This window comes from Sarcophilus harrisii, chromosome 2 (assembly GCF_902635505.1).
Source record: "Sarcophilus harrisii chromosome 2, mSarHar1.11, whole genome shotgun sequence".
Lineage (NCBI taxonomy): Eukaryota > Metazoa > Chordata > Mammalia > Dasyuromorphia > Dasyuridae > Sarcophilus > Sarcophilus harrisii.
Window position 1 is genome coordinate 33,695,924 of NC_045427.1, and position 13,747 is coordinate 33,709,670.

At 33.4% G+C, this 13,747-nt stretch overlaps 1 protein-coding gene across 1 annotated transcript in view; it reads left to right on the forward strand.

Annotated features, from left to right (window-relative positions):
- Window positions 1-13,747, forward strand: part of LOC116422031 (vomeronasal type-2 receptor 26-like) — a 34,936-nt gene that overhangs the window by 4,024 nt on the left and 17,165 nt on the right. Inside the window, exons 3-6 of the mRNA XM_031957119.1 lie at window positions 1,595-2,398; window positions 4,591-4,727; window positions 8,653-8,676; window positions 11,064-11,130. Of these exons, the coding sequence (XP_031812979.1) occupies window positions 1,595-2,398; window positions 4,591-4,727; window positions 8,653-8,676; window positions 11,064-11,130 (1,032 nt within the window). The remainder of the gene's footprint in view (window positions 1-1,594; window positions 2,399-4,590; window positions 4,728-8,652; window positions 8,677-11,063; window positions 11,131-13,747) is intronic.

Consider the following 13,747-nt stretch of genomic DNA (forward strand, 5'->3'; position numbering starts at 1 on the left):
TGAAAAGAGACTTCTCTGAGCACTGTAGTTTAAGCTGGCTCCTTAGTGAACTTTGTCACTGGTCAGTCAGATGAGTGACTGTTTTGTGTGTTCAGAAGCAAGAAGAGAATTAGGGATGATTTCATGGAAGAGAAACAATGAAAATTTAGATTGTTTCATTTAAAGGGAATGGAGGTCAGTTTTGAATATGGAACAAAATGCATATGAAAAGGTGAAGGAGTAGAAGCCTCTCTCCATTTATATCCACATTCCTTATTTTAAAGGGCTCCTGATTTAACCTGATACTATTTAACTATAATTTCTTTACAGAAACAGATTCAATATTTAAGGCCCTTGGAGAAAAACCAATTGGGATCTTTGTTGTGTCACTAACATTGAAATTATAAATAGTCCTGACCACATACTTGGAGAATAGTAAAAACCAAAACTTACAAGCTCAAAGAGCATAGGAATTAACTTTAGATATACTTGTGGAAACATGACTGTTCTATGTAATTGAGGGATTCATGAGAAAGCTTTCATCTAGGACCTTTGTTGCCAGATAATATAATAGCAGAAAGTCTGGTCTAGAGAAGAGGCAATCTGTTCCATTCTGGGATTATTTTTCCTTGATCCTGATCAGAGAGAACATGGCAGGATAAGTTGAATAAGTCTCCTTCACCAAATGGGCAGATTCTTTCCTACTGTAATGTGTGGGTATATATCTGACCCTCAGATCTGAAACAATATTAGTCATAGATGATTTGAATTTTTATCAACCCTCTTATGTAGTCCATGAATATCTATTTGTCGGTGAGACAAACATTCTTGCCAAAGATTGTGGTAATGATTATCAAATTTTGGAACAGGCTTTCTGATGTGTCTTGGAGAGTAAACAAAACATTAACTGATAACAGTTAATGTGGGCTCATCTGTAGAGCAGAGTAATGTTAGGTATAAAGAGTAATGAATGTCTGATGTGGTGTTAAACCATGCTCTCTTTTTCCATAGTTTTCATGTGTATGAGAACTTTAGAGAAGCATTAGACCACTTATGTGCAGTTTAGGACATGTTTCAACTATTTTCAATTATTTTACAATTATATTTATTTATTTTCTTAAATGTTTACAAGGACATTGTTACTATATTATATTTTATTTCTTCCAGTAGTAGCATGTCAAAACTTTTTTAATGTTGAATATTGGTGAATATTATTTTACCCGAAATCAAAAAAGTACACAGTTCTGATCATGTCATTTTCTTTCATTCACCAAAGAAAACCTTGTCTTCAGCCTCAATAATATATAACTGGTATACTCTAGAAATTTGTTCTGGGCCAATGCTCAAATGAAGAAGTAATTTATATATTCTGGTTCCTTTGGGAAGCTCAAGGAAGACTCATTGCTTGAATGCCTTCAATAAGTCATTGTCTTTTTGAGAGCTCAGAGAGAGGTAGAGAGACTTTCAGAGAGAAATTGTCATTGATGATAAACTTTACCATAAAATCTAAAACTTTCTTCTAACAAGAAATATGCCCATTTGAGTATGTATTTTACTTTAGTTCTCTCAACAGCAGCATGCAGCTGCTCATCCATATTTTTTTTTCCTCATCCAGATTACTTATGGTCCATTTGATCCCAGTCTTGCTGACAAAGTCCAGTTTCCTTCCCTCTATCAGATGGCCCACAAATCCTCTTCTCTTCACCGAGGTATTGTCCGCTTATTGGTCTATTTTCAATGGAACTGGATAGGTCTGATTGTCTTTGATGATATGAGAGGTGAGGAATTCCTCAGGGAAATGAGAGAGGAAATGAAAAAGAATAGAGTTTGTGTGTCCTTCACAGAGAAGATCCCTCTCAGTGACAGAAAAAATAGGGAGACCTCTGAGGCCTTCAAGTCCAGGATCTTAATTTCAGAAATCAAAGTCATTGTCATTCATACTGACACAGATTCATTAACAATTATGGGAGACCCACCAGGATTTTTATTCCCAACCAAGAAGGTGTGGATTGCCACATCTCATTCAGACACTACAACGAGAGCCCTGTACTATTATGGTTTCACTTTCCATGCTTCTCTCTTCTTTTCACACTTGACTAGTCCAATACCTGGGTTTGAGAGTTTTATGAGGAAGCTTATACCTCCTTTAACCATGAGGAACATTTTTCTCCAAGCACATAGGCCATCACCTTTGAAATGCTCAGATCAACCAGATATCCCAGAGCAAGATTTATACTTACCAAATGCCTCCCTGAAACATTTACCTTTTTACCCTGTGGACATGACAACATCCACCTTGAGTTACAACATCTACAATGCTTTTTATGCTGTGGCTTGGGCTCTCCATGAAATACTGATGAAAAGATCTGAGAAAAGATCCTTGGGAAATGAAGAATCTGTATTGCCTCATCCATGGCAGGTAATATGGAAAGAGTGGTGCCTTTTTAGCTGTGATTTTTTGAGTATGTATTTTAGCAAGAAGTGGGACACAGGAGAACTTGAAGATTTTTCAATTTCTAAAATTATTCTGATTGTATATTCCTCAATGATTTTATTCTTGGTTTCCAATATTTGTCAAATTGCATATAAAGTTAAAATGAAATTTCCTTCCTAGAGTCTTAGAGTTGTAAAGAACCTTCAGTTTCATATTTCCTGTTCAGCTCTCGACATTTTTTTATCATAAATATTTGAAGGCCCTTTATTTCATTAGGAACCCAATTTTTTCCTGAAGGACTGAACTCAGGTTTTCTGGGTAGGTGATCCTTAGTTGTAAGCCAGATCCTTTTTTCTCCAAAATAGCCTATTCTAAGTACTCTGATCTTTTAGTTAAGAAGGTGAGGAGTCTTTTTCGTCCTCACTGCAGCTCCAATGTATAGATGTGTTTCTTTCTACATCATTGCACTATTTTCTCCTTCACCTTGGAGGTCTAGAACTGGGCTATAATATCCCTGGTGACTTCCTCTGGGGATCTTTTTCAGTAGATGATCTGTGACTTCTTTCATACTCTATTTTCCCTTCATATTCTGGAATGCAGGAGAAATTTACTTGATACTTTCTTGAAAGATAAAATCCATGCTCTTTTTGATTGTAGAACTTGTGTAGTCTCATAATGTTAAATGCTCTCTCTTCTATCTGTTTTCCACGTCAGCATTTTCCATTGTGATATTGCATACTGTTTTTCATTCTTTTTCCTTTTGGTTTTGCCTTTAATTTCTCAAAACCTCATTACCTTCTACCTTCTTAGTTCTAATTTTTAAGCAAATATTCTCCTCAATGGGCCTCTACATTTCCTGTTCAATTTGTCAAATTCTGATTTTTAAGGCTTTTTTCTCCTCTTATGTCTTTTTCTGCTTCCTTTAACATCTCTCTCATTTCTCTTCATAATTTTTCTCTACCTCTCTGATTTCATTTTGAAAATTCATTTTGAATTCTTCTGTGGCTTTAGACAAATTCTTACTTTCTTTGAGGACTTTGGATATAGGAGTTTTGACTTTGTTATTTTCTTTCTAGTGTGGATTTTTCATCTTCCTCTTCATCACAGTAATTTTCTATGATCAGAACCATTTTCTGTTGTTTACCAGTTTCCCCATGCTATTATTTGACTTTACCTGTTTATTAAAGTAGTGCCCTGTTTCCAGGATAAAAGGGCCAATGTGCCAAGTTTCAAGAGTTTTGTACAGCTATTTTCAGGGATTCTTCTAGGGAGCCGAAAGTTTCACTTCTTCCAAGGTTCTCTGATCTTAGGAGAAATGTGTTTATTAATGTCCTGGTCTCTATTCTGTTCTGTGAGTTACCACAAGCACTTTTTCCTGCCCTGCAGTTGTGAGAAGACCCATATTCCACTGCTGTTGCTAAATGTTCTTGTGTCCTAGTTCTCTTCCTCACTCTCAAACAGTGAGCCAGGAAGGTGTGCTCGATCTGGGTACTGGCAAAGCAACTGAGTCCTCCCAGGGCTTTAAAAGAGACCCCTGTAATACCTTCTGACAAGCTCTTCAACGCTCTTAACATCTGTGGTCTAAGAACTCCTGCAATGGCTGCCACATCTGCAGTTTCTTCAGGTGCTGTATCTTCAGTGGCTGTTCTATTGACCTCCTGGTTTACACTGAGTGCTTTGAATCTCACACAAATCGTTTCATAGTTTATCCTGGAGATGGGAGAAAACCACTGGAGATTTTCGAGGATGGGAGAGCCAGGGTCTGGCCTGCACTTCAGAACAATCCCTTCCAAGGCAGGATGGAGGGCAGAATAGGAGAGATTTAAGGCAGAGGCACCCACCAGGAGGCTATTGCAATAATCCGGGTGTGAAGTCATGAGGATGTTCCAGTAGCAGAGAGCAGGAGGGGAACATATTAGAGAGATATTGCAAGCAGACCTTGGCAATAAATTATATAAAGGGGGTGAGAAACAATGAGGACTTGAATATAAAGCTGCAACTATAAACCTAGGAGATGCAGGCAACCCTGCAGTTTTCAGAGGATCATTTCTGTCTCCCAGAAGAAACTCAGCTTTGATCCCACCTGAAAATAAGACCACAAGACTCCATAAATTCTCATGTACAATTGCCTTTCCCTCAGGTACCGCTCACTGATGAGCATTTCTCCTCTTTTTCAGCTACACTCCTACCTGAAGAACACCCAGTTTAAGAACATTCTTGGTGAGCAGGTGTTTGTGGATGAGAACAGACGTACAGAGGCTCAGTATGCCATTATGAATTATATATACTTCGATTATTATAATGATCATCTTCTGTACGTGGGGGACTTTATCCCAGAAGCTCAGCTCAGTCAAGATTTTACAATTTGTGCAAATGTCATAGTGTGGGACGCATGGAGTTCAAAGGTCAGAGACATTATTATTAATTTATGCTCCTACATAGGAAGAATCCTTGACTTATGTGGTGTACTCTCAGTTATTGATAGGTGCAGCTGGGTGGAAAAATGGCTAGATGGTAAGACCTGGTTCTGTTTCACTTGTCATAAGTTCATACATGTCTCCCCTGTTTTCTCTGTAGTAGTCCTCTTTATCATTTCTTACAACACTATAATACTTTATTATATTTATGTACATCTACATAGGTATATTGTTAAACACACAGAAATTTTGTTACATATATACATATATATGTAAATTTATTTCTATGTATTCACACAGATATCTATAAATATAATATGTAGTTCAACAAATTTTCAGTTTATACATATCATTTCATATTCCCATTCTTTGCCATTTCCAAAGCAGGCTTAAATATATATTAATTTGTATTTGTTTTCAACTTATATAGGAAAGAAAGAAAAAACCTTTAACTTGTATGCAGCATAACATAGAGGATTCAATATATAACCATGACTTTCCATTTCACATTGCTTACTTTTTTCCTAAAAGATGTATCTGTGTATCTATCTATCTGTATGTGTGTGTGTAAAACAAAAGTATCTATTTCTATCTCTCTTTGGAGGTAAATTGTTTATACTTGCATCTGTCCTTTATAATTGATTTAAAAGTTATAGCACGCAAAATTACTTAGACTTTAAAAGTGTTCTTAAAAAACCATTGCTGTTACTGTGAACAATATTTTCTTAGTTCAACTCATTTTACTTTTTATTATTTCATGCAACTCATTTCCTGTTTTTCTAAAATCAACCAGGTCATCGTGTCTAATAGCACACCACTATTCTATCACTATTATATACACCACATCTTGTTTAGTCACAGTGGATAGAGCACCGACCCTGGAGCCAGGGGGACCTGGATATACCTCCAGTCTGAGACACTGAACACTGCCTAGACATATGACCTTGAGCAAGTCACTTAATCCCAATTCATACACACACTCATAGTCACTCACAACCAAGTAAGACCAAAGTCTATTAGAATTATCTTTTACCATCTCATTGTTGAAATGAACCAAGTCCATCCCAGCTGATCATCATATAATCTTACTACTTTGTAAAATGTTCTCAGGGTTCTGTTCATTTCACTCAGCCTCAGTTTAATTAAGTCTTTCTAGGTTTTTCTGAAATCATCCTGGTCATCCTTTCTTATAGAATAATATTATTCCAATACATTCTTATGCTAGAACTTATTCATCCATTCCCAACTGATGGGAATCCACTCATTTTTCAGTTCCTTGTCACTATAAAAAGAGCTGATCAAAACATTTTTTCATATGCCATTTTTTATGATCTCTTTGAGCTAGACACGCAGTAGAAACACTGCTGGATAAGAAAATATGCACATTTTCTTAGTCCTTTGAACATAATTACTCTGGAGAATGGTTGAGTCATTCAAGAACTACACTAATCCAAGTTTTTCCATATCTTGACCAACATTAATTATTATATTTTCCTGTCATCTTACTCAATCAGAGAAAATTTCCTTTATTTGGATTTTCATAGTCATTATTGATTTAGAGCATGTTTTCATATGATGAGAAATGGTGTCCATTTTCCATCTGAAAATAGTGGGTTCATTCTTTTGACCATTTATCAATTGGGGAATGGCTTATGTTTTTATAAAATTGACTCATATACATACATAACATATATATGTGCATACATATATAAATATATGTATTTGAGAAATGCGACCTTCAAAAGAGAGAGTGCAGTAAAAAAAAAAAAAAAACAAACAAAAAAAAAAAAAAACTCCCCAACCTTACTGGTTCCGTTCGAATCTTGAGTACCCTGGTTTTTGGTGCAGAATGTTTTCCATTTAATGTAATCAAAATTATTGATTTTGCATTTTTAATATTCTCCAGTTCTTCTTTGGTCATAAAATCCTCCCTTCTCCAAATATCCAAGAGATAGACCAGTCTTTATTCTCATAATATGTTTATAGTGTCACCATTTATGTCTAAAACAGGAATCAGTTTTTCCTTATCTTGATATAGTATTTTAGATGTTGGTCAGTGTCTAGGTTCTGCTGTATTTTCCAGGTTTCCCAGCACTTTTAGTCAATGAGTGAGTTCTTCTCCCAGAATGTGGAGTCTTTCGTTTTATCAAACACTAGATGACTATAATTGTTTTTTTTTTTGTTTTTTTTTGTTTTTTAAATAACTTTTTATTGACAGAACCCATGCAAGGGTAATATTTTACAATATTATCCCTTGCACTCACTTCTGTTCCGATTTTTCCCCTTCCTCCCTCCTTCCCCTCCCCCAGATGGCAAGCAGTCTGATACATGTTAAATAGGTTACAGTAGATCTTGGATACAATATATGTATGCAGAACCGAACAGTTCTCTTGTTGCTCAGAGAGAATTGGATTTAGAAGGTATAAATAACCCAGGAAGAAGAACAAACATGCAAGCAGTTTACATTCATTTCCTAGTGTTCTTTCTTTGGATGTAGCTGCTTCTGTCCATCCTTGATCAATTGACATTAAGTTAGATCTTCTCTTTGTCAAAGAAATCCACTTCCATCAGAATACATCCTCATACAGTATCATTGTTAAGGTATATAATGATCTCCTGGTTCTGCTCATTTCACTCAGCATCAGTTCATGTAAGTATCGCCAATCCTCTTTGTATTCATCCTGCTGGTCGTTTCTTACAGAAAAATAATATTCCATAACATTCATATACCACAATTTACTCACCATTCTCCAATTGATGGGCATCCATTCATTTTCCAGCTTCTAGCCACTACAAACAGGGCTGCCACAAACATTTTGGCACATACAGGTCCCTTTCCCTTCTTTAGTATCTCTTTGGGGTATAAGCCCAGTAGAAACACTGCTGGATCAAAGAGTATGCACAGTTTGATAACTTTTTGATCATAGTTCCAAATTTCTCTCCAGAATGGCTGGATGTGTTCACAATTCCACCAACAATATATCAGTGTCTGTTTTCCCACATACCCTCTACCATTCCACGTTATCTTTCCCTGTCATTCTAGCCAATCTGACAGGTGTGTAGTGCTATCTTAGAGTTGTCTTAATTTGCATTTCTCTGATCAATAGTGATTTGGAACACTCTTTCATATGAGTGGTAATTGTTTCAATTTCATCTTCTGAAAATTGTTTGTTCATATTCTTTGACCATTTATCAGTTGGAGAATGGCTTGATTTCTTACAAATTAGAGTCAATTCTCTATATATTTTGGAAATGAGATGACTAATTGTTGAAAATGCTGCACTGTGTACCAACTTATTCCACTGATCCACTATGTTTTTTGCCTCTACCAAATACCTTTGATGGGTACTGTTATAATAGTATAATTTCTAGAAGTTCTAGACCTTATTTGTTTGCATTTTTCATTATTTCATTAATTCTTGACATTTTGTTTCTCCAGATGAATTTTTTAAAAAAATTTTCTGATTTTAAAAAGCAGTGTCTTGGCAGGAGGATTAGAATGGCATTGAATAAGTAGGTTAGTGATGATTAACATTTGAATTTATTAGCTTGTCCTACAAATGAGCACTTGCTATATTTCTAATTGTTTAGATCTAACTTTATTTGTATGAAAAGTGTCTTGTAATTCTGTTCATATATTTCCTGCCTTTATCTTAGCAGACAGACTCCCAGATATTTTATATGCCTGTCATTATTGTGAATGTCATTTTCCTTTCCATATCTTGCTGCTAAGATTTGTTGGTAACATAGAAATACTGATAATTTATGTGTATTTATTTTACATTATGTGGCACTGTTAATGTTGTTAATTGTTTCTAGTAGTTTTATAGTTGCTTCTCTTCTATTGTATAAATATAACATCATGTTATCTGCAAAGAGTGATATATTTTTCCTGCATAAATTACCAGATTCATTCAAAAAATTTTTTCTATTCTATTTGCTTACACTAACACTTCTAGTACAGTACTGAATAATAGTGGTGAGAATGGGCAACTCTGTCTTATTGTAGATGTGTTGAGCTTATCCTCATTACATGTAATACTTGCTAAAAGTTTTAGCTAGATGTTATTTATAATCCTTAGAAGAAGTCCAGTTATTCCTATGCTCTCTAGTGTTTTTTTAATAAAAATAGATGTTGTATTTTCCCAAATGATTTCTCTGCATTGATTGAGATAATTGTATGACATATGTTACTTTGTGTTTCGATACAGACAATTATGTTGATGGTTTTCCTTATACTGAGCCAGCCTTGCATTTCAGATGTAAATCCCACTTGGGCATTTTGTATTATGTCTGGAATAAGCTATTAGAATTTCTTTTCCCATACTTTTAAGTTTTTTGCATCAATATTCATTAGGGAAATTGGTCTTTAATTTTCTTTTTCTATTTTGGCCCTTTTTGGTTTATATATCAACACAATTTCTATGTCAGAAAAGAAATTGGGTACTATTCCTTCTTAAATCATTTTTCCAAATAATTTACATAGTATTAGAATTCATTGTTCTTTAAATGATGAGGAGAATTCACTGGCCTAGGAAATTTTTTTGAGGGGATTGAGTTAACTGATTTTCCAATTACCCTTTTCTAAAATGAACCTGTTTAATTATGTTATTTCCTCTTCTGTTAATCAAGATAAGCGATATTTGTCTAAGTTTCATTCCTTTCATTTAGATTCATGTCATCTTTATTAGCATAAATTTAGGGAAATTGTTCCTAATTTTTGCTTAAATTTCTACTTCATTCATGTTAAATTCATGTTGTTCACGTTTGATACTGGTAACTTGGTTTCCTTCTTTCCCTTTTCTAATTAAATTAACCAAAATTTTATCTTTTTTTTTTTTGGCTTTTTTCATAAAACTCAAATCTCAGTTTTATTATTAATTCAAGTTTTCTTTCTTTCAATTGTATCGATCTCTAATTTAATTTTCAGACTTTCTACTTTCTATTTAATTGGAAATTTTTAATTTTTTCTTTCTCTAACTTTTTTATTTTCATGCCCAATTCATTGATCTCTTCTTTATGTATTTTTTCCACATTAGCATTTAGAGACATAAAATTTCACCATTTATTGTTTGGCTGCAATTCATAATTATTGGCATGCCATCTCATTATTGCCATTTTCTTGGAAGAAATTATGGACTTTTTCTATCATCTGTTGTTAGGCCTACTCATTATTAATGATTCTATTATTTAGTTTCTAATTAATTTGGGGTCTATTTTTCCATGGTCATTTATTAGAGGTAATTTTTATTGCATCATGATCTGAAAAACATGCATTTTGCATTTCTGTCTTTCTGTATTTGATTCAGAGGATCTTATTCCCTAAAAAGTAGTCAGTTTTTGTAGAAGTGCTATGCTCCACTGAGAAAATGATCTATCTCTCTCTATCCCCAGTCAATTTTCTTCAGAATTCCTTCTTACCTAAATTTCTAAAATTCTGTTCACCTCCTAAACTTTTTCTTGATTTCTTTGTGGTTGGATTTATCTAGTACTTACTATTTTGTAGTTACTACTTTGTCTCTCCTGGTTCTATTTTCTACATCATTAGTTTCTCCAATGAAATATTTCATATTTTCTTCAAAATTTTCACTTATTTTTTACTTTTATTTCATTGATTTTATATATCTAGTTGAGTCATTCATTTCCATTTGTCAGATTCTAAGTTTTAGTAAATTACATTTTTTCTGTTAAGTCTTTCACTTCCTTTTGCATTTGGCCAATTGTGCTTCAAAGCAATTTTTGTTCCATGGCTTTTTTTTCATTTCTCCAATTTTACTTTTAAGGAGTTATTTTATTTTTCAATTTGTTCAAATGGATTATCATTTTTTGGCAATCTTTTTTTAAAGTACAGCTTTTTATATACAACACATATGCATGGGTAATTTTACAACACTGACCTTTGCAAAACCTTCTATTCCAGCCTTTCTCCTCCTTTTCCCTACCTCCCCTCCCCTAGATGGCAAGTAGACCAACAAATGTTAAATATATTAAAGTATATGTTAAATACAATATATGTACATAAATTTTTACAACAAGGAAGATTTGATATAGAAAGAAGGTAAAAATAACCTGAGAGGAAAAAACAAAAATGGAAGCAAACAATATCAGAAAGAGTGGAAATGTTATGTGGTGGTTCATAGTCATTCCCAGTGGTCTTTCTCTGGGTGTAGCTGGTTCTGTTCATTGGAAGAGATTTGGATCCTCTCATTTTTGAAGAGATCTATGGGCATCAGAATTGATCATCATATAGTATTGTTGTTGAAGTGTAGAATGATCTCCTGCTTTTGCTCATTTCACTTAGCATGAGTTCCTGTAAGTCTCTCTAGGCTTCTCTGAAATAATCCTGCTGCTCATTTCTTACAGAACAATAATATTCCATAACATTCATATAACACAATTTATTCAGCCATTCTCCAATTGATGAATATTCATTCAATTTCCAGTTTCTAGCCACTACAAAAAAGGCTGCCACAAACATTTTTTGCACATGTGGGTCCCTTTCTCTTTTTTAAGATCTCTTTTGGATACAAGCCCAGTAGAAGAACTGTTGGGTCAAAGGATATACACAGTTCGATAACTTTTTGAGTATAGTTTCAATTTGATCTCAAGAATGGTTGGATCTGTTCACAACTCCACCAACAATGCATCAGTGTCCCAGTTTTTCCCTCCAACATTCGTCATGATCATTTCTTGTCATTTTAGCCAATCTGACAAGTGTGGAATGATACTTAGAGTTGTCTTAATTTGCATTTATCTGATCAATAATAATTTGTAATACCTTTTCATTTGACTAGAAATAGTTTCAATTTCTTCATCTGAAAATTGTATATTGCTATCCTTTGAGCATTTATCAATTGGAGAATGGCTTGATTTCTTATAAATTAGAGCCAATTCTCTATATATTTTGGATAAGAGGCCTTTATTAGAATCTTTAGCCTTAAAAAATATTTTCCCAGTTTATTTCTTCCCTTCTAACCCTGTCCACATTAGTTTTATTTGTAGAAAAAACTTTTAACTTCATATAATCAATATTTTCTAGTTCTTTTTTAGTCTCAAATTCCTTCCTCCTTTACAGGTCTGAGAGATAAACTATCATATGTTCTTCTAATTTATTTATAATCTCATTCTTTTTGCCTAAATCAAGAAGCAATATTTCTCTTGTCTTGGTGTATGATATTAAGTATGGGTCAATGCTTAGTTTCTGCCATACTGATTTTCAATTTTCCCAGCAATTTTTCTCAAAAAATGTGGTCTTTGGATTTATGAAAGACTAGATTGCTTTAATTATTGACTATTTTGTCTTGTGAACCTAACCTATTCCATTGATCAACTAGTCTATTTTTAGCCAATACCAAGTGGTTTTGGTGACTGCTGCTTTATAATATATTTTTAGATCAGGTACAGGTAGGCCATCTTCATTTGATTTTTTTTTTCATTAGTTCCCTTGAAAGTCTTGACCTTTTGTTCTTCCAGATGAATTTTGTTGTTATTTTTTTCTAGGTCACTAAAATAGTTTCTTGAGAGTCTGATTTGTATAACACTAAATAAATAGATTAAGTAGTATTGCCATCTTTATTATATTCACTTGACCTATTCACTTGATATTTTTCCAGTTTCTTATATCTGACTTTATTTGTGTGGAAAGTGTTTTGTAGTTTTGTTCATACATTTCCTGATTTTCCCTTGGCAGATAGATTCCCAAATATTTTATACTATTGACAGGTTTTTTTTTTAATGGAATTTGTCTTTGTATCTCTTGCTCTTAGATTTTGTTAGTGATGTATAAAAATGCTGATGATTGATGTGGATTTTATTTTGTATCCTGCAACTTTGCTAAAATTGTGGATTATTTCTAATAGCTTTTTAGTAGAATCTTTGGTGTTCTCTAAGTATACCATCATATCATCTGGAAAGAGTGATAATTTGGTTTATTCATTACCTACGCTAATTCCTTTAATTTTTTTTTTTTCATTTCTTATTGCTGAAACTAGTGTTTCTAATACAATATTGAACAGTAATGATAATAGTGGGCAACCTTGTTTCACATCTGATCTTACTGGGAATGGTTCCAGTTTGTCCCTATTACATATGATCCTCATTGATGTTTTAAATAGATGCTACTGACTATTTTGAGGAAAAGGCCATTTATTCCTATACTCTCTAGTGTTTTTAATAGGAATAGATGTTGGATTTTATCAAATGTTTTTCTGAATCTCTTGAGATGATCATATGATTTTTGTTAATTTGGTTATTGATATAGTCAATTATGTTAATAGTTTTCCTAATATTGAACCAGCCCTGCATTTGTGGTATAAATCCTAGTTGGTCATGGTTTATTATCCTGGGGATGATTTTATGTAATCTTTTTCCTAATATTTCATTTAAGATTTTTGCCTCAATGTTCATTAGGAAGATTGATCTATAATTTTCTTTCTCTGCTTTTATCCTAGCTGGTTTAGCTATCAGTACCATGTCTGTGCCATAAAAGATATTTGGTAGGACTCCTTCATTCCCTATTTTTTTTTCAAATAGTTATATAACATAAGAGTTAATTGTTCTTTAAATATATGGATGAATTCACATGTAAATCCATCTGGTCCAGGGGATATTTTCTTAGGGACTTGATTAATAGCTTGTTCTATTTTTTTTTCTAAAATGGGACTATTTAACCAATTTACTTTTTCCTCTGTTAATCTGGGCAACCTATATTTTTGAAGGTAATCATCCATTTCATTTAAGTTATCAAATTTATTAGCATAAAGTTGGGCAAAATAAGTTCTAATTATTGCTCTAATTTCCCCTTTATTAATGGAAATTTCTCCCTTTTCATTTTCAGAAGAACAATTTGATTTTCCTCTTTCCTTTTTCTAATCAAATTTATCAAGAGTTTATCTATTTTATTGGTTTTTCCATAAAA